This window comes from Gadus chalcogrammus, chromosome 20 (genome assembly GCF_026213295.1).
Source record: "Gadus chalcogrammus isolate NIFS_2021 chromosome 20, NIFS_Gcha_1.0, whole genome shotgun sequence".
NCBI classification, from domain to species: domain Eukaryota; kingdom Metazoa; phylum Chordata; class Actinopteri; order Gadiformes; family Gadidae; genus Gadus; species Gadus chalcogrammus.
The window spans coordinates 2,788,648-2,813,804 of NC_079431.1; the positions used below are offsets into that span (position 1 = coordinate 2,788,648).

The 25,157-nt window shown below is 48.6% G+C and overlaps 1 protein-coding gene across 2 annotated transcripts; it reads right to left on the minus strand.

Moving 5' to 3' along the window:
• Positions 1-260: 260 nt before the first annotated feature.
• On the minus strand, positions 261-19,671 carry itga6a (integrin, alpha 6a). 2 transcript variants are annotated; one of them, XM_056580190.1, is made up of 26 exons: positions 18,921-19,671; positions 12,487-12,614; positions 12,291-12,370; positions 11,676-11,937; positions 10,950-11,081; positions 10,270-10,483; positions 8,235-8,428; positions 8,043-8,137; positions 7,426-7,553; positions 7,250-7,339; positions 7,101-7,162; positions 6,824-6,993; positions 6,024-6,167; positions 5,527-5,642; positions 4,718-4,880; positions 4,341-4,427; positions 4,167-4,246; positions 3,825-3,902; positions 3,593-3,695; positions 3,229-3,405; positions 3,047-3,139; positions 2,830-2,946; positions 2,584-2,682; positions 2,102-2,227; positions 1,664-1,798; positions 985-1,075 (listed from the first exon to the last, which is right to left on the minus strand). In XM_056580190.1, the coding sequence occupies exons 1-25, from the start codon at positions 19,100-19,102 to the stop codon at positions 1,691-1,693; spliced, it is 3,228 nt and encodes a 1,075-aa protein (XP_056436165.1). In that variant the 5' UTR covers positions 19,103-19,671; the 3' UTR covers positions 985-1,075; positions 1,664-1,690. The 2 variants fall into 2 exon arrangements, with proteins under 2 accessions (XP_056436164.1, XP_056436165.1); XM_056580189.1 differs by lacking the exon at positions 1,664-1,798 and having other exon boundaries at positions 261-1,075.
• Positions 19,672-25,157: the final 5,486 nt, after the last annotated feature.

A 25,157-nucleotide genomic window follows, 5' to 3' on the forward strand; every position in this document is an offset into this window, starting at 1 on the left:
ACTGGTTGGTGGAAACCGGGACATTTTAGCGTCCTTTGGCTTTTGTCGGGACTCAGGACACGTAACCCAAAATTGGGACATCTGGTCATCCTATCACAAGTGATAAAAAAGCGTCTCAGCAAAAATGTGCGTTTGACAACAATGCGTGGGCCGCACTAACACTAAACTTTGATGTCAAGTAGGGGGCCACACTATTTCATCCCGCGGGCCTCAATTGGCCCCCGGGCCGCGAGTTTGAGATCCCTGCTTGAGATAGACACAACTGACCGTTTGGTGGGCTTTCATGGACACAGACTTGAATAACGGAAGATTGATGTTGTTGCAGTAATTCATTTTATTTTCAGTTTTATGAAAAAAAAAGTGATTCCAGAAAAATGAGTAAAACTAAAAGCAGCTTTGATACCTGAACAAAAATCTTTGGCTAAATGTATGTTGATTGAGAATAAAACAATAAATACAGTGTATTACATTAAAGAAATATTTACAAAACTTACAGTATGCAATCTATACATTTCAATATTCAGACAGGACTTTGAGGAATCAAGTATGAGTACAAAGTTTATCTACAAATGTAAAAAATATTTTCCCAATCTTCCTGTGCAGTCGATAAACAAATAAACAGCAGTTTGGATCTTCAGGAAATGTGACGGTAAAAAACGGAATGAAACCGGGCTTCATTTTCACAATCTTGACAAAAAAAAACGCTTTCAAAGATAACTTAAATGGAAATTACTAACGTTAGGAGGAGTAGACCACCTCCACCATTACCCAGGTCAATTAAGCAACCAGACCCCACCTCACCTGTCTGCAAGCCAATCAGCACATTTGATTACGCAAACCAATAAAAAGGGATAGCAGAGACAACGATTCATCCGTCTCTTCGTACATGGAATCTTCCCGTAACCCTCTCTCAGGAATAGCCCTCATTCTCGCTCCAGATCGTCATCCAGGGCTTTCGCTCGTAAAACTCTAGCTTGACCTTCCCCTCCGGGCACGGGAGAGATTCCCTTCGTATGCGCACAGCGTGGTACTTCGGGACGCTCTCTTCAGGTTTGGCGCGTCGGAAAAATCCACACTAGAAAAGGGACGCAGCAGATACCACAGATAGGGAAGTATGAACATGACTGTGTAAAATGCCACATGTATATCCACCAGATAACAGAATGATTCGATAGTGTAACCCAAAGCATTTTTGTTGCGGTTATAGCATGCTTGGCCTGAAAGGAAGGAACCATGTCTGTTAATGCAGCATTTGAACAGCGATAAAGTATGCAAGGTGGTCAAAAGCAAAGGGAGAATGCAGACGGGAAATCCTTTAAGCTTTTGGGGTTGAAAGAGATGAGAAAGTGGATCAGGTTTGCGTAGAAATGTTGATTGCAAAGATTCTGTTGACACATACTTTAGATTAAAACTGAATATTTGAATATTCTGTTTTAGTATGTGATCTTCTAATATTAGAAGACAACAGAAAGAGTTTCAGATAAATTTTCCAAAGAGATGAATTGGCTTCAACTCAGTATGTGTCAAACTGAATTCGTTAAGAGTCGGCTGGTTTGGTTCAGTGAAGAGTTTACGTGACAGAGAGGGTGAAAAGTCTGATTATTAGTCGCCTTCTTAGCCACACCATGCCTGCAACATTTGGTTTGTTTCTGGTTGCGTTTACCCTGGATCTGTGCGCACATATGGGGTTCTACGCGTCTGTGGAGAGCTTGTCTTTGTCAGAGGGCTGAACATTGATGTGTGCCTTGTGATAGGCCGCATCGTACTGTTCTTTGGGGGCTCTCTTGAAGAAACCACACTGAGGGAGAGCAAGGAGGGTGAATATCACTCAGCAGAGACACCCGTATAGTCTATCCCCCATACTCCTGGTTCTGTTCTGTTAATCTACCAGCACGCCACACAATGCCAAAAATTATCTGGTAAAGTCACTAAAAATACAATCAATTTAAATAATGTTTCATGGACTTTTTACTTTCTCTTTCAACTAACTTAACCCCCTTGCTTCATGGAAACATTCCCCGTGGGCGACTGATAAAAGCACATTTAGTATCTTGTTAAATGAGGAGCGATGTGATTGACGGCTCATGGTTCTGATGCGTACCTTCCAGAGCAGGAACACCAGCAAGGAGAGCATCAAGATACCAGCGAGGACAGATACCAGTATGATCCACCAGGGGACTCCGCCATACTGGGCCACCGCCTTCTCTGGGAACACCGTCACCCTGACCTGGAACACAACGCCACGTTAAAGGAAAACCAAACGATCACACAACTTAACACCGTCACCCTGACATGAAACACACCCCCGCCACGTTAAAGGAAAAGCAAACGATCACACAACTTAACACCGTCACCCTGGCATGAAACACACCGCCACGTTAAAGGAAAAGCAAACGATCATGAAACCTATCTTGGTTGATCCTGGTCCAAATCTCACCTTAAATGCACAAAGTATAAACCTGGATAAGATGTACCCATTGGCTCAAATGGACCACTATGGGTTAAACCCGTTTATGCGTTTTTTCCTATAAGATGGCGATGAGAAGTATTTTAAAGATGTGGCGAGATGGATGGATCTCTTACCTGGGTGTCCGCGTCTCTCAGGATCATGTTCTTAGCAGGACTGTCGAGCTTGAGAGAGGCCTTCACAATGATGTCAAGGTAGTTGAGAGAAGCGTAGTTCTGTTTCAAAGAAATCATAAACACACATAAGACACCACAATAAGAACCTTTGTTTTAATCAGATGCACATGTCATCAATAGGTTTTCACTCCTGAGAACAAGATTCACCACTGATAGAAGACAGAAAACACGTCACTGGTATTTTACCTCCAGGAACGTTGAGTTCCATAACCGAGACCTCAGCGAGATCACTGCAGTACTGTCCAAGCCCTGCAGGGGGCACTTGATCACCACACATCGGGCGTCGTAGCCATTCCCACACATCTACAATGGAAAAGGTGCAACAGCATCAGTAAATGGCTCACTCAATCATAAAACGTATTTGAATGTAATTAATGTAATATATGACAATAGTTAAACTTACCAAAACTTTACGCTTTCTCTGGTCCAGTAACAATGAAATTTGACCCCCTGGACTTTCTCCGGTCGAACGCTTGGTCCTGGATTCAGAGGACTCCTGGAAGACCAATGGACAACCATGAATTAAAATTGAAAGTAAAAGTGAAAGTGAAAGTGAAATTGAAAGGTGATAGCAGAGCCCTTTACCTGAATGTGGTCGAGAGCATTGATCTCCGTCTCAGGGGTGCAGGGGACCTCAGCCAGGCCTGTGGAGGTGATCTTCACTAGGTAGAGAAGCCACTTGCCATCGAAGTTCTCCTTCGGCCACTGGATGTTGAGCGAAGCCGATCCGAAGGACTTCAGAGGCTTTCCCAGATTGGTGATCTGAAGGGGAAGGATTCACTTTCTGTTTAAGATTTATTCGATTTCAAGTTGTTATCCTTGCAAACACTGTCATTTAAAAACTGCCATACATTATCATTATTTGGTATATGTTATGTTATTTGGAAAGTTATACATCAAATATATGGGGATGATGGATGATGTGAAAGCAGAGTATTGATTCCCTCACCCTGAACTCATAGTTGATCAAACTGCCGATCTCCTCCTCTGTCTTTACGGCGCTCTCTCCTTTCACCACGCCCCCAAAGTAGACCTGGGAGGGCCTTGCCACGCTGGGGAGGAACACAACACCGGCTTTATGACCTGCTGATGGAGGCGCTGGGCTAAGCTGAGTTCATGTAGAAACTTCATAAGGGTGCCAACCAAACTCAGAGCTGTGGGAGGGTGGCTTCAGTACTCACCCAGCGACCGACAGGGCCAGCTCGATGACCACTTTGGCCTTCGCACTCACTTTGGCGATACCCTCCTGTGTACTGGTTCTGCACACACACCCACACCCACACCCACACACACACACACACACACACACACACACACACACACACACACGCACACGCACACGCACACACACACACACACACACGATTACTCAGTGACTTCAACTTGGGAACAGGAAAACAACTATGACCAATTATATAATCACACAACATAATGACATAAATTTCAGCCACTTTCAGCTTGTTTACGACTAATGTCAGTGTCCCCCATAATGCATCTAAAGCATGCTCAGCAGTCGGACTAACGTCTGAAGCAGCAGGTCGATGCTGATCTCTGTGGTGTCGAAGGAGATTCCCGCCGTGCTCAGGATGATGTAGAATGTCGCCTTGGAGGAAACAAACAGGAAACATGTCATCAATTCAACAAGTCTCACGAGATAAGAACAAAAATAACAGACCTTAAAAATGCATATCCCGTACCTCCGAGTCCCTCTTCAGTGGATTCCCCAGATCGCACTCCGACTGGGAGCCGTTCTGATTGGCGATGCAGATTACTTGTTTTTCCCTCTGGGAACGACAAAAAAAAAATGGACTGCATTCATACCGCGCTTTTCTAACCAGCGGTCACTCAAAGCGCTTTACAATATTGCCTAACATTCACCCATTCATACAACCATCCACACACCGACGGCGGTGTCAACCACGCAGGGCGACAGCCAGCTCGTCGGGAGCAGGCAGGGTCAGGTGTCTCGCTCAGGGACACCTCGACACTCAGCTAGGAGGAGCCCGGGGATCGAACTAGCAACCTTGCGGTTACCATCTGACCCCTTGAGCCACATGCCGACGTCTGCACTCACCGTAGGGTTGTGGGAGCGGAACCCCGAGTAGGAGAGCGATTCGGGGAAGCTCCCCACCAGCTTGGCCTCGTGCGCGTCGTCCCCGTTCCGGTTCTTCACGGTCACCTGCAGGGCCAGGTCCGTCTTCTGCTCGCTCATCGAGAACACCGGCGTACCGTTCTCACTGCAGCGTGGAGAAAGACCGTCTTAAATAAAACATGAGACTTGCTATTTACTGTGACTAATTTGCAGACGCTATTATTTATTAACTATGACTTGTAAGCAGACGCCATTATCTGTTATCTATTTACTATGACTAGTTAGTGGAAGACATTATCCAAGGCGACCGATAGTAAATAATTACTGGTCATTGAGGAGCATTGCATTTACATTTAGGGCATTTATCAGACGCTTTTATCCAAAGCGACTTACAATAGGTACACTTGTCAGAAGAAAGAGAAACAACGATATATCGCTGTCGGTACAGTAAGGATGTTCACAGAAACAAGTTGCAAGCACTAATAATATCTAGGTTAACCCAGTCCCCGTATACAACAGGATAGCTAGGATAAGATGCTTCACGATGCTGAGTACTATTGTTAAGTGCCAGTAGCAGGTGGGGGTTAGGGGTCATCTTGCTCCAGGAGGACCAGAGATAGGCTGTGGAGGTTGGGCATCGAACCCAGTACCTTTCAGCTGGCTGGTAGTCGTACACCCTGTAGCCGCTACACCTTGCTTTCTAATTAGCTACCGTGTAGTTGACTTTGGTTCTCACACAACCTGCTGTTGTCTGAGTCGTTTACTAAGAGATGTTGCGGGGTGGACGTTACATCGGCAGCGGTGTGAAGACCTCCTGGTTGTTCTCCTTGGAGCAGAACTTGAAGTGCAGCTGCAGGTTGCTCTGGCAGATGTTGTCCCGGCCACAGCCCTCCTTCAGGAAGTTCAACTACCACCCACAGGACAGGACACATCCAAACCAGTCAGTGTTGCAGTAGCAGATATGAGGCCCTGAGACACGGCCATTTTGTACATCGGGCGCCACATGCTATAAAAACACACATTAGTGATGAGAAATACGACAATGTAGAAAAGGTAAAGCGACCAATAAACCGAGATCAATAATCCAGTGTTTACTAGTTGTTTACTACTATCATTGTTTACATAGTATGTAGACCGTTGCGTCGGATGTACAACATGGTCACATTGTACATCCAATGCAACGGACTACATACCACAAAAACCCATTATTGATAATGAATACAAAAGGTCCGTAGACCAATAATCCAAGAACAATAATCCAGTGTTCATGAGCCATGTCAGTGTTTACCTCGGCGGCCACCCTGCTGGGCTGAGAGGGGTCCACGATGGGCACTAGGGCGGGCAGCTCGTGCTGTCTCTTGTGTCGCTTGGTGCCCACCACGCCCACCGAGACCTCCACAGGGATCCCTCGGAGCTTGTCCTTAATGTTCTCCTGGAGAGCAGCAGAACACACACACACAGACACACACGCATGCACCCGCGCACCGACGCACGCACACAGACACACACACACGCGCACACGCACACACACACACAAACACACACACACACACACACACACAGACACACAGACACACACGCACCGACACACACACACACACACACACACACACACACACACACACACACACACACACACACACACACACACACACACACACACAGACACAGACACAGACACACACACACGCACCGAAACACACACACACACACACACACACACACACACACACACACACACACACACACACACACACACACACACACACACACACACACACACACACACACACACACACACAGAAACACACACAGGAAAAAGGATGTTTAGCGTTCGAGGGTATTTGGGGTTCAGGCAGACAAAAGGATCCTGAATGTTACTCTCCTCTGCTGTGATGGTTTGTCACACATTTTGGGACAGAATTATTTTGGAGAATTCCCATCAAATGCCTTTTCACAATTTCTCTTGAGAAAATATAGGCTAATTTGTGCATCATTTCAATTTGACCCTCATCATAGCCATATAACTTTGTATGTTCAACGCCTCCTGTGTCTTGTGTCACGTTGCTGGCTTGAATCTCTGCTGACCTGGAGTTTGACCTTGGCCTTGAAGCAGTTCTTCTTGTTCTGTCCGCGGAGGTCCAGGGTCCCAGAGGACTGGTGGTCCTGGTCCGAGGGGGACCGGTCCAGGAACACCACCCTGGACAGCAGGCCCTGCTTCCTCCGATAGCCCTCCGCCTCGATAGCAAAGCTGATGGCTGTGGCGGGAGGGACGGCCGTTCATCAACATACAACATAGCTTCTGTCTTGTTTCAATAAATAAAAAAAAGTATGATTCGGAATTGTGTTTGCAACGGTGGCTTACTTAGTTTGGGGCTGTATGTGGCTGGGTTCGCTTTGTAAGTGAAGCATGCCTCTATGGTGAAACTGTGGAGAAGAGGAACGGTTAGCATGACTGATAACTTATAACCACAGCCTGATAAAGGGCAAATGATTTAGCACATGAAAACCTACCACACATTGTTGCCACAGGTTTTCTTTGAAAAGTCGATTTCCTTCGGTGTAATCTTGAGATCAGTCTTGATGCTCACGACAGGCCTTGCTCTGAAAGAAAGATGAATACATTAATACCAAAATTAAAGATGTGTTGGTACATTTTTCATTGAAATTTAGGTAGTAAAATCAAAGACCTAAAGATGAGAGCTGTGTCCGAGAGCGAGCCCACTGCCAGGTCTGGGTACGAGTTGCCGTCCAGGTCCATATTCCCCGCCAGAGAGTATCCAAATAGCTGGATGTCGTTCGGCTTTCCTGAGAGGATCTGTAACACAGCAGCAAATCATGACACTCAAATAGAAAATAGATTCAGAGAGACCTAATACACTTAATCTAGGCTACATCACAATATTGAACACAGTTTACATCAATGTAATCTAGGCTACATCACATCCTCACAGTCTCCATCAATGTAATATAGGCTACATCACATCCTCACGGTCTCCATCAATGTAATATAGGCTACATCACATCCTCACAGTCTCATCAATGTAATATAGGCTACATCACATCCTCACAGTCTCATCAATGTAATATAGGCTACATCACATCCTCACAGTCTCCATCAATGTAATATAGGCTACATCACATCCTCACAGTCTCCATCAATGTAATATAGGCTACATCACATCCTCACAGTCTCCATCAATGTAATATAGGCTACATCACATCCTCACAGTCTCATCAATGTAATATAGGCTACATCACATCCTCACGGTCTCCATCAATGTAATCCAGGCACCGCTCCACCCACCTGCGCAGCCTTGGGGTTGACTCCGTGGGCGGCCCCATGGAAGATGTACACCTTCCCCACCCCCGCGTCGTCGTGCGGAGCTCCCACTGCGATGTCTACGACGGGGACAGGAAGCAGTCGAGGTCAACACAAACCGTACCCACAGGCCGCGCTCCACTGAGGACCTTCAGAGACAGCTCCAGGTTCGCCCACCTTGGTACGAGTCCTGGTTCATGTCCCCGATGTTCTCCACCGCCAGCCCGAACATGGAGTCCTTGGTTCCGTTGAGGCGGACGGGCGTGACGCGGTCCCACCTGCCCGCCTGGTTGATGTAGACGTAGGCCGCCCCGCCCACGTCCCCGTCCTTCAGGAAGAACTGGGGGGCTCCCACCACGATGTCCTGCCACCTAGGGTCCACCAAGACAAGGAGAGGGGTGTAGAGGAGACTCATGAGTACTGGGTAATGATATAGGAGACTTATGAGTACTGGATGAAGATATAGCAGACTTATGAGTACTGGATAAAGATATAGGAGACTTATGAGTACTGAGTAATGATATAGGAGACTAATGAGTACTGGGTAATGATATAGGAGACTTATGAGGACTGGGTAAAGATATAGGAGACTAATGAGTACTGGGTAATGATATAGGAGACTAATGAGTACTGGGTAATGATATAGGAGACTTATGAGGACTGGGTAAAGATATAGGAGACTAATGAGTACTGGATAAAGATATAGGAGACTTATGAGTACTGAGTAATGATATAGGAGACTTATGAGTACTGAGTAATGATATAGGAGACTAATGAGTACTGGATAAAGATATAGGAGACTTATGAGTACTGAGTAATGATATAGGAGACTAATGAGTACTGGGTAATGATATAGGAGACTTATGAGGACTGGGTAAAGATATAGGAGACTAATGAGTACTGAGTAATGATATAAGAGACTTATGAATATCGGATAAAGATATAGGAGACTTATCAGTACTGGATAAAGCATAGGAGAAATTAGTACTGGATTAAGATATAGGAGATTTATGAGTACTGGATTTATATATAGGAGACATAAGAGTACTCGATAGTATGGAAAAATATATAGGATAATCAATAGTACCAGAAAAATATATAGGAGACTTATTAGTACCGGATAGCCTGGATAGTTTAGTGGTGGCTAAACATGGAAGATTCTGGGTTCAAACTGCACATTCATGTCATAAATAAACCGTCTCGTTGTATAAAAGGGTCTGGGCTGAAGGTTTTATCAGCGAAGGGACTAAACAAGAGCCGACCTCGTACGGTCGGCTTAAGATATCGGACCTTGGACTTGTTGAGTCTCTGTTTAGCCAAACAATGTCCATAAATGTACCCACTCTGGCACTTAATGTACGCACTTATTGTATGTTGTACGTCCTTGCACTTAAAAATAGTACTTGGCATCGTGTAGCGACTTAACCTAGCTATCTTTGTTGTGTACGGGAATGGGTTAAACTAACAATAGTTAGTGCGTGGCACTATGAACATCCTCACTGTACCGACAGCGATGTATCGTTTCTCTTTCTTCTGACAAATGTAGGTCGCTTTGGATGAAAGCATCTGCTAAATTCCCCTCATCGTCATCCTCTTATCCGGGGTCAGGTCGCGGGGGCAGCAACTCAAGCAGGGGGCCCTCAGAATTCCCTTTCCGGGACGAATTGACCAGCTCTGACAGGGGGATACCGAGGCGTTCCCAGGCCAGTGTTGAGATATAGGCCCAATCCCATTTCTACCCCTTACCCCTTCCCCTTACCCCTCCCCCTTGTTTTGAAGGGGTAAGGGGAAGGGGTAAGGGGTAGAAATGGGATTGGCTTTAGGCCCAATCCCATTTCTACCCCTTACCCCTCCCCCTTGTTTCTACCCCTTACCCCTCCCCCTTCAAAACAAGGGGGAGGGGTAAGGGGTAGAAATGGGATTGGGCCTAAAGCCAATCCCATTTCTACCCCTTACCCCTTACCCTTACCCCTTCAAAACAAGGGGGAGGGGTAAGGGGAAGGGGTAAGGGGTAGAAATGGGATTGGGCCATAATCTCTCCTCCTAGTCCTGGGTGTTCCCCGAGGTCTCGCCCCCACTGGTCGTGCCTGGAACATGGCGTCCTCACCCCATGCCCGAACCACTGCTGAAGGCCCTGAGCGTTAACGTAAGCGTAGAGGTAATAAATGTCCCTTTGTGGTGGCGGACGTGAGGCTCAGGGGCGGCTCCTCACCCGTCCCCGTTCAGGTCCACCACCGTCACGTCGTAGCCGAAGGAGGACGCCAGGCCCGGGCCCTGCAGGATGAACTCCGGGGACAGACGGGTGGACCCCTCGCTCTCCTTCCTCAGCAGGACCACGGCCCCGGAGTGATGGGCCCGGGGGGCCCCCGCCACGATGGTCACCCCCGGGCCCCTGGTGAGGGTGTGGCCCGAGTCGAGGGAGAAGCCTGGAGACCGGGACGGGTGGGACGGGCGGAGACGGTCAGATATCAGGACCCCCGGTCCGAGGGGATAACACGACGTGAGCATTGGTTCAAGATTAATTAATCGTGAATTAATTTATTAATTCTGAGTTAATTCAACCGGATAAGTGGTCTTATAAGTGGCCATTAGCAATCGTTCTAATTTATTTATAATAAATGAATTCGATTGAATTCACTTTATCATTTATAATATCGTGACATTATAGATGGTGCACATCATGAACATGTAGTAAAAAAAAGTAAATAAAAAGAAAAACAGCTTGCATGTTCACGCAGGCTAAGTTTGAAACAGCGCTGATACAGGAAGTCTTTGAAGACATACCGGTCAACCTATCATCAAGGTGTGGCCTGATTGGCTATCTTGATTTGATTTACATTACAAAGACCCAAAGCCACAGGACCCGTCTGTGCTCGCTGGAGAGACACCCACCCAGGTAGCTGTTAGCGGGCACCGGGACCAGATCCGGATCCAACAGGTTCTCGTCCCCTACTTCAAAGGGGCCGTCGTCATAGATCCCCATCTCCAGCAGAGTGTTGTTCTTCTGCTCCATCCTCACGATGCCTGCAGAGATGGGTTAGGGTTAGATCATCATTGCGATAATGATGACGTTAAAGTTAGGGTAGGCAATTCAGCGACACCAGGCGACGGAGGCTGGCTTTTAAAAGTGCTGCACTGGGAAAAATCCAACCCCTCCCTCCGGAGCTCCTTCTAAAGCCACGCCCCCAAAACACAGGACTAGCTCGCTAGCTTTAGCAGAAGGTATGCCTAGCCTTGTTGAAGACTCTGTTAACACAATGAGTACACAGGCAGAGTGCGCGCAGGTAGCCAGGTAGGTGGGTAGACAGACAGGTAGACAGACAGTAAGGCAGACAGGCAGGCCTCCAATTGATTGCTTGACCGGACGATCTTATTACAGGCCTGAGACCACCAAAGATACCGGAGTTCTTTCTTTATTCTTGTCCGAGCATTACATTTATTGATTATTGTCAGGATGCAAAGATAATTTCAACAAAATTGACAAAAAAATTCTCTCAAAAATAAATCACCTACCCCAGCTTTAACTGGCGCAAAAACAAAAAAAACGATCCGAACCCAACCGAGCGAAACCAGACCTCAGAAGATTCCACATTTGACCCCCGCCCCCCCCCCCCTCACCCTTCCAGTTGTAGGCGCCGGGGGCCCCAAAGACCACGTAGTGGTAGTCCTTGGTGAAGGTGGCGGCCAGCCCCTGCTGACAGGAGCCGAACCTCTCGTGGCCGCGGGCTCGGCCCTCGCAGAACTTCCAGTTGCCGCCGTCCTCGTCGTTGGTCGTGTCGATGCTCAGGTCCTGGCTCAGCATGTAGCAGCGGCCCGTGATGTCCCGGGACTCCTGCAGCGTGTTGACGTTCAGACGCCGCTGGTACCGGTGGGCGCAGGTCTGTCCGGGGGGGGGGGGGGGGGGGGGGGGACAAGAGGGAAGGTTACTGAGGGTTATAGAAGCATGTTATGGTTTTTTACCATGTTATAGAAGCATGCTATTGCTATAGAAGCATATTATTGTTTCATTCCAATGTTATAGAGGCATGGTTTTGTTTTATTACCAGGTTATAGAAGCATGTTATGTTTTTTTTTACCATGTTATAGAGGCATGTTATTGATGTAGAAGCATGTTATTGTTTTATTCCCATGTTATGGAAGCATGTTAATGTTTTTTTCCCATGTTATTCAATGTTATTATCATGGACGGATTCCCCCCAGGGCTAGTACAGGGCGTTTTGCAGGGTAACGTACCACGATCTTCCCACCGGGGCCCTGGCTTTGCACCGTCACCCCCATCCACTGGTTCTCCTTGTTCTCTGTGCGTACGTCCTCTGAAAAACAAAATGGACGCATCGCAGATTAGCGTCGCACTGTAAGGGACCATGGCACTCGGCAACGCAAAGGCAGGCCCATTGCCCCCCCCAGGGGGGCTGGATCAGTTCCCCACCTTCGTCGTCAAACTGGATGCGTTCACAGTCCTGGAGGGCGAGGGTCAGCTCACACTTGTACAGCCCCCCGGTGATGTTGGCTCTCTGGTTGCCCAGCGCTCTGGCCCTGGGTGCCCCGATCAGCAGCCTGGAACACGGAAGGGGTGAGGGGGTTACCCACACGCTCTGAGAAGACTGACGTGGGTGGTGATCAGTAGAGGGCGTATTATGGTCCCTCTCTCGTCACGCAGCGCAAGGACCACGCAGACGCTCTGACAAAGTCGTGAACCTGTTTTGGTTCTGCGTCGGGTTTTAGTGAGCCGACCAATCACAGCCCTCGCTGCTGCATCCCCTCGACGGAAGGTTACAGTTTTGACTGAGGCGCAGGTCAGGCCCTTGAGGTGGACGCAAGGAGGGTCCGCAGGGACGTAAGGGGTACGAAAGCCCCTTTGCTTTGCGTGAACGTGGGACCATATTCAGCCCTTTAGGGTTGAAACAGGATTTGAATAGAATCAACCAAAGTCGTAACCATTTATAGATGTTTGGAATAGAAATGAATGGACGAATTTGATATATTATACTCGTGTCACGGCTGAGATTGTGATTCTAATTACAATCTTTACGGGCTTTGACCAATTTGAAAGAAAAACGTCATAAAAGCATTTGATTTCTCGTTGAATAGAGCTCCACAAGGAGACTACAAGGGTTCCGCAGGGCTGTGGACAGCAAACTACTGTTCTGGCACTCACAGCAGACACAGAGACCCATTCATAATTTCCAATAATATATTTCCTCTGTACAACATAACAGCTCATTCACCCCCCTCCCCCCCCTTGCAGCCACGCCCTCTCACTCCCTGATCCATCAGGCCACCGGTGGGGGCATGTCGAGCTTCACAGGGCGAGGTCCAAGGCCAAACTCAAGCACATGTTTCTGAAACAAGGAAACAATAAGTCTCTCATCGGCCCAGTAGAGGAGGGGATGTCAGGCATTCCACAACAACGCCGATCACAACTGATCCCAATCTCGGCTGAGTTCTCCCCGTTTAGTCACCAGGGCAGATATCCCGCCTGTTTTCTCCGTCTGTGCTTTCAACGCGGACATCAGGGAAGCTAACTGTGTCACCATCTGCAGCGGTGTGCGCGACGGTCATGAACCACCGCCGCCACATCCACCGTGTCTCTCTCGGAGGAGGTCCGTTCACACGGGCGGCGCTCAGAGAGAACAGGCCAGCAACCCCCCGGCAGGACGGAACCACGTCTCCTCACGTCTGCTGGACAGCAGCAGCAGCGACGGAGCCTCCTGGGCGGGACCGACTCTGAAGCCAGGGAACCCCCTTCAAGCCTTCAAACAACAGCGGGACTATCAATGGTGTGACTATCAATGAGTCAGGGGAAGACGGGAGACCAAGAGAGGGGGGTCAAATGGTGTCCGCTGGCCGCCTCGCGCTAAACAATGCCTGTATCCTCCCGGGGGGGGGGGCCTCGGGATTATTTTAGGCTCTGCAGGCGGCCGCGGGGCCTCCTGCATTTCCTTGTTGTTGGACAAGGGAAGCAGACTCCGGCGTTTCCATCCAAGACGCCGTCATGGGGCAGCAGGCCGGGCCGGCTGGGTGTTGTTTTAGGATCCTCTAGGATGGGCCTTTGGCTGTTTGCCTTTTCCCCTCCCCGCACACGTGCACGCGCACACACACACACACACACACACACACACACACACACACACACACACACACACACACACACACACACACACACACACACACACACACACACACACACACACACACCTCGAAAAGCACGAAGGCAGATGATTAATCAAACCGTAGCCCCACCCCCCCCCATCCTGTTGCCCTACAGGTGGACCATCAATGCGCGATGAAGAGGGGAGTGAGAGTTGCCCCGGCTGACCGTTGTCCTGCCGTAATCCTGCTTTCATGCTCGGCCAGCCAGCAAACATGGAGATGAAGAGCCCAGGGGATTTTTAAACCATAATGTGGGCTGGAGGTCAATTTCACACAACGATACCCATGGAAAACACACCCAAAGGAACAACACATCCATGGAAAACACAGCCAGGAGAACTACATCCATGGAAAACACAACCAAAGGAACCACACATCCATGGAAATCACAGCCAGGAGCACAACATCCATGGAAAACACAAGCAGAGGCTGACACTTTTATCCAAAGCGACTTACAGCCATTCATACACACATTTCTACACCGACGGTGGAGTCTACCCCGCAGGGCGACAGCCAGCTTATCAGGAGCAGTCAGGGTGAGGCGTCTTGCTCAGGGACACCTCGACACTCAGCTAGGAGGAGCCGGGGATCGAACTAGCAACCTTCCGGTACTAGTCAACCCGCTCTACCGCCTGAGCTACTTTCGCCACATATCAACTCCATCAACTCCACCAACTCCACCACCGGTGGAGTTGGTGGAGTTGATGGAGTTGACTTTTGGCGGACCACCACCATGGAAAACACAACCAGAAGAACCACATCCACACACACGCACGCCTGTATAGTGTAGAACTCTAACAGGAGGAAGAGGCAGCGTGTACGAGGGGAACACCTGCAGGTCCTCAGACGTAGATGTAGAATGTAGCGGGCCTCCGCCGGTTAACATTCACATGACAACATGACACATGACATTCACATGTCACGCCGCCGCAGGTGTTTGTCTTCACCGTCTGACAGACAAACGGCCAGGCTTCCAACCCTTTCAGGTCCTCATTTCATCTCCCCCGAGTGCACTGGTGCACAGACTTATTTAGAAGTTAAGAGATAAGGGATGTTGTCTTTGCGAACCGTGCCAAGACGCATTTATTCAAGAACCTCCTTTAGGTTGATGTAAAGAATACACACACACACAATACAACACGGAACACACACACACACACACACACACACACACAAATACAGAACACACACACGTAAATACAGATCATACACACACAAAGAACACACAATACAGGACGCACACACACACACACACACACACACACACACACACACACACACACACACACACACACACACACACACACACACACACACACACACACACCACGGCAGCCAGTGATTTGCCGCTGGTCTGCGGTGGGGGGGTCCGTGCGTCTGTCACTGCCGTGTAAACGTGGACAGACGGACAGCATTGTGAGCGTGTGAGTGACCTCACTGGTGTTTGTGAACAGATGTGCCTTACTGTCCCCACAGCTGTGCACTCACAAGACACAAGAACCCCCTGCAGCTGTTCCAACTGTTGTGAGTTCTCACACACACACACACACACACACACACACACACACACACACACACACACACACACACACACACACACACACACACACACACACACACACACACACACACACACACACAGGCTGGGCATTACCTTAAATGGCGGTGTGAATTCGTATTATTTATAACATAAATTCATGCGTGTTCAGCTGTGAATAACACTCACACATTGCTTGGCACTCCCATTGTGATTACATTTTAATAAAACGATCAGAGAAATATAACCGCGAGACACGTAAAGTTTACTTTGAAAACTCACATGTTTGCGGCTGTTAAATTCAGTGATAGTCAATTAAAAACCATAAAGTGCTTTAATATGGCTTAAAATGTGTTTTCTTCTACCCATTAAACAGAGTTTGGATTGAGTTCCAGGCCAGAGAGTCTCCTGCATGGTCTCACAGCCCAGATGGTCTCCTTGGCCCTGCCCACCCAAACAGCCTTTCCTCCAGTTCCACGGTGGAGCCGTGCAACAACAGGAGCTTTTATCAGTCCGCTACGCTACCCTCAGTTCTGTTGTTCAGCCTTGGTTCCTCTCATTCAAGGTCTCTGACTCGCTGAACTCACACCAACACATGGCGACCCTCCGTACACATACTTCACACCATGGAAAGTTTTGATGAAAACGATTGATTAAACCAAATAAAGGGATCCTCACTTGATCAATAAAGTTATAATTACTAGTTTTGTTTTATCTCCTAACAACAAACCAAGTCCCTATGGTTCACCTGCCTGGGGTTTCACCTGGCTGATGTTCAGCTGATAGCATAGGGCCAGAGAGGTGTGTGTGTGTGTGTGTGTGTGTGTGTGTGTGTGTGTGTGTGTGTGTGTGTGTGTGTGTGTGTGTGTGTGTGTGTGTGTGTGTGTGTGTGTGTGTGTGTGTGTGTGTGTGTGTGTGTGTGCGTTCGTTCAACCGAGCTCCACTGGGTCAGCTGATTGTCCAGGGGTCACGTGGAGATTTAGGGTTTAGGAGAAGTGCCAAGACACAGGAGGGAATGCAATGAAAAGCCCACCTTCAGTGGGTTTTCTAGAAAGAATAGAACCTTTACCTCCACCACCATATGGGCCATGGAGAGCTTAAGGACACTCGGTTGATCTCGACTCAAGAAGGGGCCTGTCAGTCAGATTGACGTGATAAGGCAGATGGAGGGACCTAATAACAGCTGTCGGGGACCACACAACATCTTTACAATGTTATCGTTATTCTTCATCCTTCATGTTCGGCCAACCACAAATTAGACGCTAACTCAGTCAAAGTAAGCCAAAAATAAAATACACGCTGGTGTTTGTGTGTTGCCATAACATCCGAGAACAAAGTGTGCAGCGTCGGCGCTGTATTTAGGCCAGCTTTCTTTACTCTCTCCTCTCTTTATTGGCCCGAGCCCACATATCACACCACTGTCAAATTCCAAGCATTCAAGCAGTTTGACAGCCAAACACGGTCGAATGTCATCGCTTTCGGGGCAACTCTTCTCAGCCCCTCCCAGACCCTGCCGTTGCCTTTGATTGTGTTTCACATGAAGGTCCTTCGGATCACCACAATGACCAGAGGCTAGTGGGCTTAAGGCGACAACAAGCGTCTCCGATCAAGGCCGCACACGTTAACAAGCAACCCTGTCTATACGACAACAAAAGCCGGCTCCCTCTCTCTCCCTCCGTCTCCCTCTCCCTCCCTCTGTCTCCCTCCCTCCCTCCCTCTCTCTCTCCCTCTGTCTCCCTCTTTCTCCCTCTCTCTCCCTCCGTCTCCCTCTCTTCCCCTGCTGTAGCCAAAACACTTACTACAGATAAAATTCCTCAGCCGGTGTAAAACTAGCAACCCCGTTATCGGTGACCCCCATCTCATCGGCACCCCACCCGTTGCTGCTCCCGGGGCTCCCCGTCAGGGTGGGGCACCCATGCGGGGTGGTTTTTAACCCCCCCCCCCCCCCCACACACACACACACACACACACACCGCACCCTGAGCGGCTCGCAGGCTTAAACAAGCAGCACCTACCCCCGCCTCTCCCCCCCCCCCCCCCCCCCCCCTGAAACTATAGACTGTCCTGAACCGCGAAGCTGGACGGATGAGGGGCTCCGCAGAATGGCTCATTGGCTCACTGCACAGCAAAACCCCCACCGCACCACCACCACCACCACCTCCACCACCACCACCACCAACAGTTAGCACCACCACCTCCACCACCACCACCACCTCCACCACCACCACCTCCACCACCACCAACAGTTAGCACCTCTGAGGAAGAAGACTAAAGTGAAGAAAAACTCAAACAAGTTGTCAGCTTAATGTAGGATTCCTTCATCGTCATGTTGAAACCTGTAAATATGAATCATAGTAGGCCAATGTAGCCAATCATTCAATCTTTCATTATCTAAATGACTGATACAATTCTGCACTCTACGTTGCAAGTTGCAATACATGTATAACTACACCCTGAAGTCATCGCACTAGTATGACTACATGATGAACCTCCACGTCCCTGCAATCGTTACAACATAAGTGCGGAAAAATAAAAAGGGGAACAACTTGTACCCCTTTTTGTTATTATATTATTAGATCTTGTTCCGAACAAGACGAGGATACTGCTGACTTTGCAGGAACAAAGTCTCGGGTCGCGGAGGCAAAGGGTTGAGGGGGTGAACGGCGGTGCTTTTACAAAACGCCTGGTCCTTTACAGTATTTGCATGACAATTATAACCATTGTTGGTTCAACGGGCTGCATTCCGTTTGAACGCACTGAAGTCTTACATGGGGGCAGAGGAGATATACGGATATAAATAAATAATAAACACACACACACACACACACACACACACACACACACACACACACACACACACACACACCTAAGGTGCGTTAAGGCACATTGTTTCTCGCACATGATTGGTCCACTCTATGTCATGGTAAAGCATAGAGATGCTCTCTATGTGCAATAATGTGTCTTAAGTATTGAAAATCGCATTTAGAGCAATTATTTGAAACCCATGTGGGAACGTTGAATAGCCTACGCGTAGCACACTTGTGTGTGCTGCTGTAGGACTCAACAACATTGTGAACCTGTCGAGTCAGGTGCTCCGAAGCGATGAACTTTAACACTCTAAACTCGGAGCACGCTTTAGTGAAAGGAAAGATAAAGTTGAGAAAAAAACTTACATTCTTTTATCCGGGTTGAGTTGCCGGTGCATGGCCAGAGAGAAGCCGAACAGGCTCCCGGGTTCCCCTTGTTTCCTGATCACATTGTGGACGTCCAGGTTGAACGCCAGTGCGCCAGGCAGCTGCAACCAAAAACTAGTGAACGCGACGTAAAGTGCCACTAAACGTCCTCGGCGCTCCATGGCACCTACAATGCCAAGGTATCCTGTCGCTGTGCCGGTACGGTAACCCCGCTCCCCGCTTGGTCGCTGGAGGCTGAGGGGGGGACTGGCGGGACCTTCTCACTGCAGGCTGAGTGTTGACTGCCTGGGAATGAGGGGGGACTGGCAGGACTGGCCGCTGCAGGCTGAGTGGTGAGTGGCGGGACCTGCTCGCTGCAGACTGAAGTCGTGCTCTCAACGGGGGACCTGCTCGAAGAGAGAAGCGCCCCCTCCTGCAACCCTCGCGCTTCAGCCCACGTCAACGCGGAAGGCTCTTCAGAAGTGGCCAAACCTCATTAGGCTATTCATGATCCTCTTATCGGCTTTTTCCTTAACTCGCGCTTCTTTATCATAATTTAGTGAAACATTTATTTTCGAAGCCAGACAAAATAACCTTTCAGCTCAACTTTTCTGAGAAGCCATCAGTTCAGAGTCACTTGTGTATCCAGTCTGTTCATGGACAAATGAAATCGTGTCGATCAAGGTCGATTTGTTTAGACGTGATCACTCATCCCAGACGAAATATCAATCAAATATTAATACCCGTGTCGTTAATAACGCCCCGGGAAACCCCAGCTTATTAATAAGTAACGAAGATCTTCTAGAAACACTGAGGGGCAGGAAAGCGGGGCGTTTTTTCATTATTTTTTTTTTCACTTTAGCCTACAGAGTTGTGGAAAAGGATTTCCGTTTCTTTTACTGTGGAAAACATCTAAATCCCTTGATATCTAAGAACAAAAGCCATTGTGTGTGCGCACATCGGTATGCACGATCTGGGGGGAAAAAAGGCAAGTCCTCCTCCCAAATATTTGTTTTATAGCATCCCATGTGTTGCCTGTTACCAACACGTTCAAAGTCCAATAATAGATTGATGCTTCATAATGACATTCATTATCCTTTCCTCACACATGCGATTATGAGTATCATTATTTGGGTTATTGTTGTCCTTAAAGATTGTGCTAACTCCATTAAAAGTATCTAAAAATAATAGATTGTTCTGCAGTACGATGTTAGTGCAGGGAATAGGACCCACATACGTTGAAGAATTTAATCAAGTTTGGATCTGCATACACAAAAACAAACACACACACACACACACACACACACACACACACACACACACACACACACACACACACACACACACACACACACAACACAACAAACAACACAGACATAATACAACAGACACAAAACACACACACACACACACACACACACATACATACAAACACACACAAACAACACACACACATAATGCAACAGGAAAAACACACACACACACACACACACACACACACACACACACACACACACACACACACACACACACACACACACACACACACACACACACACACACACACACACACACACACACAAAGAGGTGTGAACCAACCCAGGCCTGGTACACACACTAGGACCCAGCGAGAGTGTAGGAGCCTGCATGGTGTTCAGGGCCCCACATACCACGTGCTGGAGTGGTGCACCATGGCCGGGCCCCGGGGCCCCGACACATGAGCCGGCCCGGGGAGGTGAGTCCGTCTGGCCCCGTATTGTCTCCCGTCGAGGGGAGAGGACCCGCAGAAACCTGAGACCTGGGGGGGGGGGGGGGGGGCAGAAGGAACAGGGAACCTAGGTGGACACACACACACACACACACACACACACACACACACACACTGCAACGCACAGACACAAACTTCCACTCACACACACACACACACACAAACACACACAGCCATGCATATACACACACTGCCATGCATATAAAACACACACACACACACACTTCCATGCACACACACACACACACACACACACACACACACACACACACACACACACACACACACACACACACACACACACACACACACACACACACACACACACACACACACACAGGCTGCACCTTTGTTGGAGACCAAAAAATACAAAATCACACACATTGACTTGAGAAACGTCCGCCCGGTCCATAAGGCGGTTAAGGCTGTTTCGTTCTGCGGTCGGTCATGACACGATCATTAGCGGTGACCGAGATGGAACCCGAGCCGGGCCCGCTGATCAGACCTCCGCGCCCCAGCCGACGCAGAGCCGCGAGCAGCTGTCGCAGCGAGGACTTAACCCACGCCGCGACGCCGTCCAGCAGAGACAGATGCTCGTCCCCTCCTGGGATGACTTGTGTCTCAGGCATCCCCACGCATACCAGCGCCTCCGTCGACTGAGCCCTGCTGTGTGTTCCGCCCTTTGTTGGGTCGTTCAGATCCATGAGACTGTGGCCAGGCCACGGGCCAGGGTTTAATCTGTAGTCCTGATTCATCATTAGCAACTGTTGGGTCGCTGGTGATGCTCCATCGTTGGCAAACGTTTAAACCCTTCATTCGTTTCACACGACGTGGAGTCATGGGTGTTATGGGTGAAGTGCGTTGGTACGACGGCATTTCAATATACAGTTTGAAGTGATCTATAGCAATGATCGTGAGGATTAGATAAATAAATTCCCTGTGGAATCCGAGACGCACACAATCCTATAGTGTTACACATCACATGAGAACTTCGGGTTTGCCCCACCCTAGCGATGTCAGGAATTACACTGGCAACCATACAGTTGAATTAAGATAAATGATTCGATGATAACGAGCCATAATAAAGCACGTCATCTACATGTTGCCTAAACCGCTCTCCCGAAACACTAAGCAGTAAAACCTGCAGTTTCTAAACCATTCAAAAGCTGTCCCTGCAGTAATCCTTATTTAGTGTGAGGGGGATGCCTCTCTCTCTCTCTGTCTTGCTCTCCCCCTGTGTGTTTTACAGTGGACGCTCATGAATGACAAGTCACTCTGTATGAGTTGCGTTTGCCCCAGTGAGTGTGTGAAGCGTGGTATTAAATCACGGCAGAGTGAAAGGGAGAGCGACCGGACCCTGGCCTGTTGTGACAGTGGCATAGCTCTTTTGTCGGCAGCGCCGTCGCAGTAAATCTACCCCGCTCCCTTTCACAAAGGACTACCCCTCCACCCCTTTATGGTCCCTGGGTGGGGGTGGGGGTGGGTGCTGATGGTGGGGGGTGGTGGGGGGGGTAGGTCTGTGAATCAACAATAGAGAGAGTTAGACCTCGCTGGACCTCAGGGAATTCCTTCTCAGCATGGCAGCCATCCACACAAAGTCAGTGAGGGAATTCACTATTTATCTGATGGCCTCACCACTTCTGAATCGCCGACCGGGCGTCTTCGTCGTGCGACACAAGCGGCAAGGTTTGAGTTGTCTCTTTTGTCGGGGTTGGTGGTTTAAAATATATCTTCTCCGCGGGTGGGAGTCCACTGTGACCAATGCTGGGGAAGCACATGCTTGTTAGTAGAAGGAAAGCAACAGGCACCCAGATAATCCTCTGTGGGGAACTCTGAGGATCACAGAACCACTCTGGCACCAAACTCCCCTCTCTTCCCTCTGCTCTGTCGATTTGACCCCTAACGACCGTTGCTAGTGACCGCGTGTCCAGAATATGGAGCCGCAAGTCGGAGAACGGTTTGAGTGACAACCACTGGTCGTCACTCAAACACATCAGAAAGTGAACCATAAACAAAGAAGATGCTCATCATCATGGGAACTCTTGACCCAAACAAACAAAGACATCTGAATCATTATTTATATCAAGGTGTAGGTTCAGGGTTAAAATACTGTTTTTATAAGGAGAATATTACCCAATAATATAACACAACCGAATAGAAAGCAGAGACACCAAACGACTTGTTTGCGTCCACATCGGTTTCCCCTTCAATGGTCACGACTTAGGGATTTCACTCGGAAGCAGGTTGCCATGGCAATGAGGAGAATCCAACAGCAGATGAATCTCCACATGGAGAGACGTCTCACAGCTCCCACGGGCGGTGTCACTCATGCGAGTTTGTGGGTGTGTTGCCATTGCCATCCTCACCCGCCAGACATGGGCTGGCCCTTACTTCAGAAGTTGCATAAGTTAGTGCCCATGAAATGACGTTCATGAGATCATAAATGTGTCACAACCGTGGAAGGCGAGTTTGCTTTCGTGGTGGAACTAAACAAGCGCCTCCATTTTGTGCCAGTGCACGTCCGAAGCGTCCAAATGATTCAGTTTTTTCGCGGCCTCTCCATAACTCCCCATGAAAGGATGCCTTCTTGTCATCTTTCCCTGCCATCGGGGCGGCACGTGGCTCAGGAGCAAGAGCGGGTCGACTGGGATCCGGAAGGTTGCTGGTTCAATCCCCGGCTCCTCCTAGCTGGCTGTTCGAGGTGTCCCTGAGCAAGACACCTCGCCCTAACTGCCTCCGACGCCCTGTGTGTTTGATTCACACACCGCTTTCGGTTTGTGAAAGTGTGCATAAATGGATGAATGTTAGGCAATACTGTAAAGCTCTTTAAGTGGCCACTGGTTAGAAGAGCACTATATTATAAATGCAGTCCATTTACCTACCATTTAGGCTGTCCTCAGCAACACAACGGTACATGTGAATCTGATGTCATGGGGTGTGGGCGAACACGGAGCCAGCAGACGACTCACTGCAGTCCCCGTCAGCCTTCTCACACAGCTCCACACCAGGAACCGATTGGATCATCATTCCATCGCAATAAATCGCAGACTGCATTCTCCCATCTTTAACCACTCACTAAAAACAGCGCGCTCGTCTTGTTCCAATAGATCGCTCGATATAAAGCATAACTATAAAATGAAAAAAAACGACTGCGACACACTGCATCGGTTTTATTTCAACACAGAGTTATTCACCTCAACCCCACATACGTTCATTGGCCTCTAGCAGAGCGGCCATGTTTGTTTGGCTGTGATCTCCATGTGTTCCCGTCCCTGGTTTAAAGTGGCGTGAAGCCGAAACACTCCGCCAGAAGTTCATTATGGGACGCATGGAGAGTGAGAGAGTGAGCGTTACAATTAGCACCCCAAACCCCGAGCACTTGGCTTGAGTTCAAGGAAGCCATTAGCTTCACGCGGACACCGCGGTGGAGGGAGCGTGTTTTTTAACGTCATGTTTATTCTTTGCTACAGTCGCTGCCGGGTTCCTCCACGTATGTTCAACAGGCTTACTGATCACCCCGCTGTATGTAAGCCTATCTGATTGGGTCAGACAATAAACGATTAGGGATGGAATATAGTAGCATTGCTGTTAAAATCAACCTTACGCGATGTGCTCCACTCCTCTCTCTGCGTAAAGTGGAAATTATCTCCAAAGCAACTTAGCAAGTAGTGATGGAGCGATGCCAAACACACACTTAGTGCATGGCTCTAAATGGAGCCATGTGCCACACGTAGTTCTATGAGCACTATGCGTCACACGTAGTTCTTACTGGTTTCAGAGCGTGGGCCGAAGAGGGGTGCCGGTGTTACTGGCATTGAAGGAACTGGGCAATGAGGAGGGGGGGGGGGGGGGGGGGGGGGGGGAATGACATTGTTCCACAGATGATGGATGACGTCCGGTTGTGGAGAACAATCGGTATTGGAGAGAGACAGAGACAGAGACAGAGCCAGAGACAGAGACAGAGACAGAGACAGAGCCAGAGACAGAGACAGAGACAGAGACAGAGACAGAGACAGAGACAGAGCCAGAGCCAGAGCCAGAGACAGAGCCAGAGACAGAGACAGAGACAGAGACAGAGACAGAGACAGAGACAGAGACAGAGACAGAGACAGACGGTTGTGCAGTTGAGAAGACAGGAAATCTCAGTTTTCTCTAGTTTGGACTTCTACTCCAAACGATCAATTAAACAGTCAATAGAACAGTAGTTTCAGTAGAACAGTTTCATTAGAACAGGTTATTTTTTATTTTTAAATAAGGCCATTTATCTTACCTTTATATGGATTCAACAACACACTTCTCCCTGAAGAACACAAAGTACTGAATAATTGATGACAAATCGAGCAAGCATTAGGATAAATTATTGATAGCGAAAAAACGATCGAAAGGGGGAAGCCTGCATCAATGTAAATAACAACAACCGTTTTTAAAACCTCTCTCAAGTCCAAGCGACGTCACCGGAGGAGAAAAGA

Coding starts and splice junctions, on each gene's coding strand:
- itga6a (XM_056580189.1), bottom strand. CDS start 19,102: ATGGAGCGCCGAGGACGTTTAGTGGCACTTTACGTCGCGTTCACTAGT. Junction 7,340..7,425: donor GACACAGCTCTCATCTTTAG/GTCTTTGATTTT, acceptor TCTTTCTTTCAG/AGCAAGGCCTGTCGTGAGCA. Junction 3,406..3,592: donor TGATCAACTATGAGTTCAGG/GTGAGGGAATCA, acceptor CTTCCCCTTCAG/ATCACCAATCTGGGAAAGCC.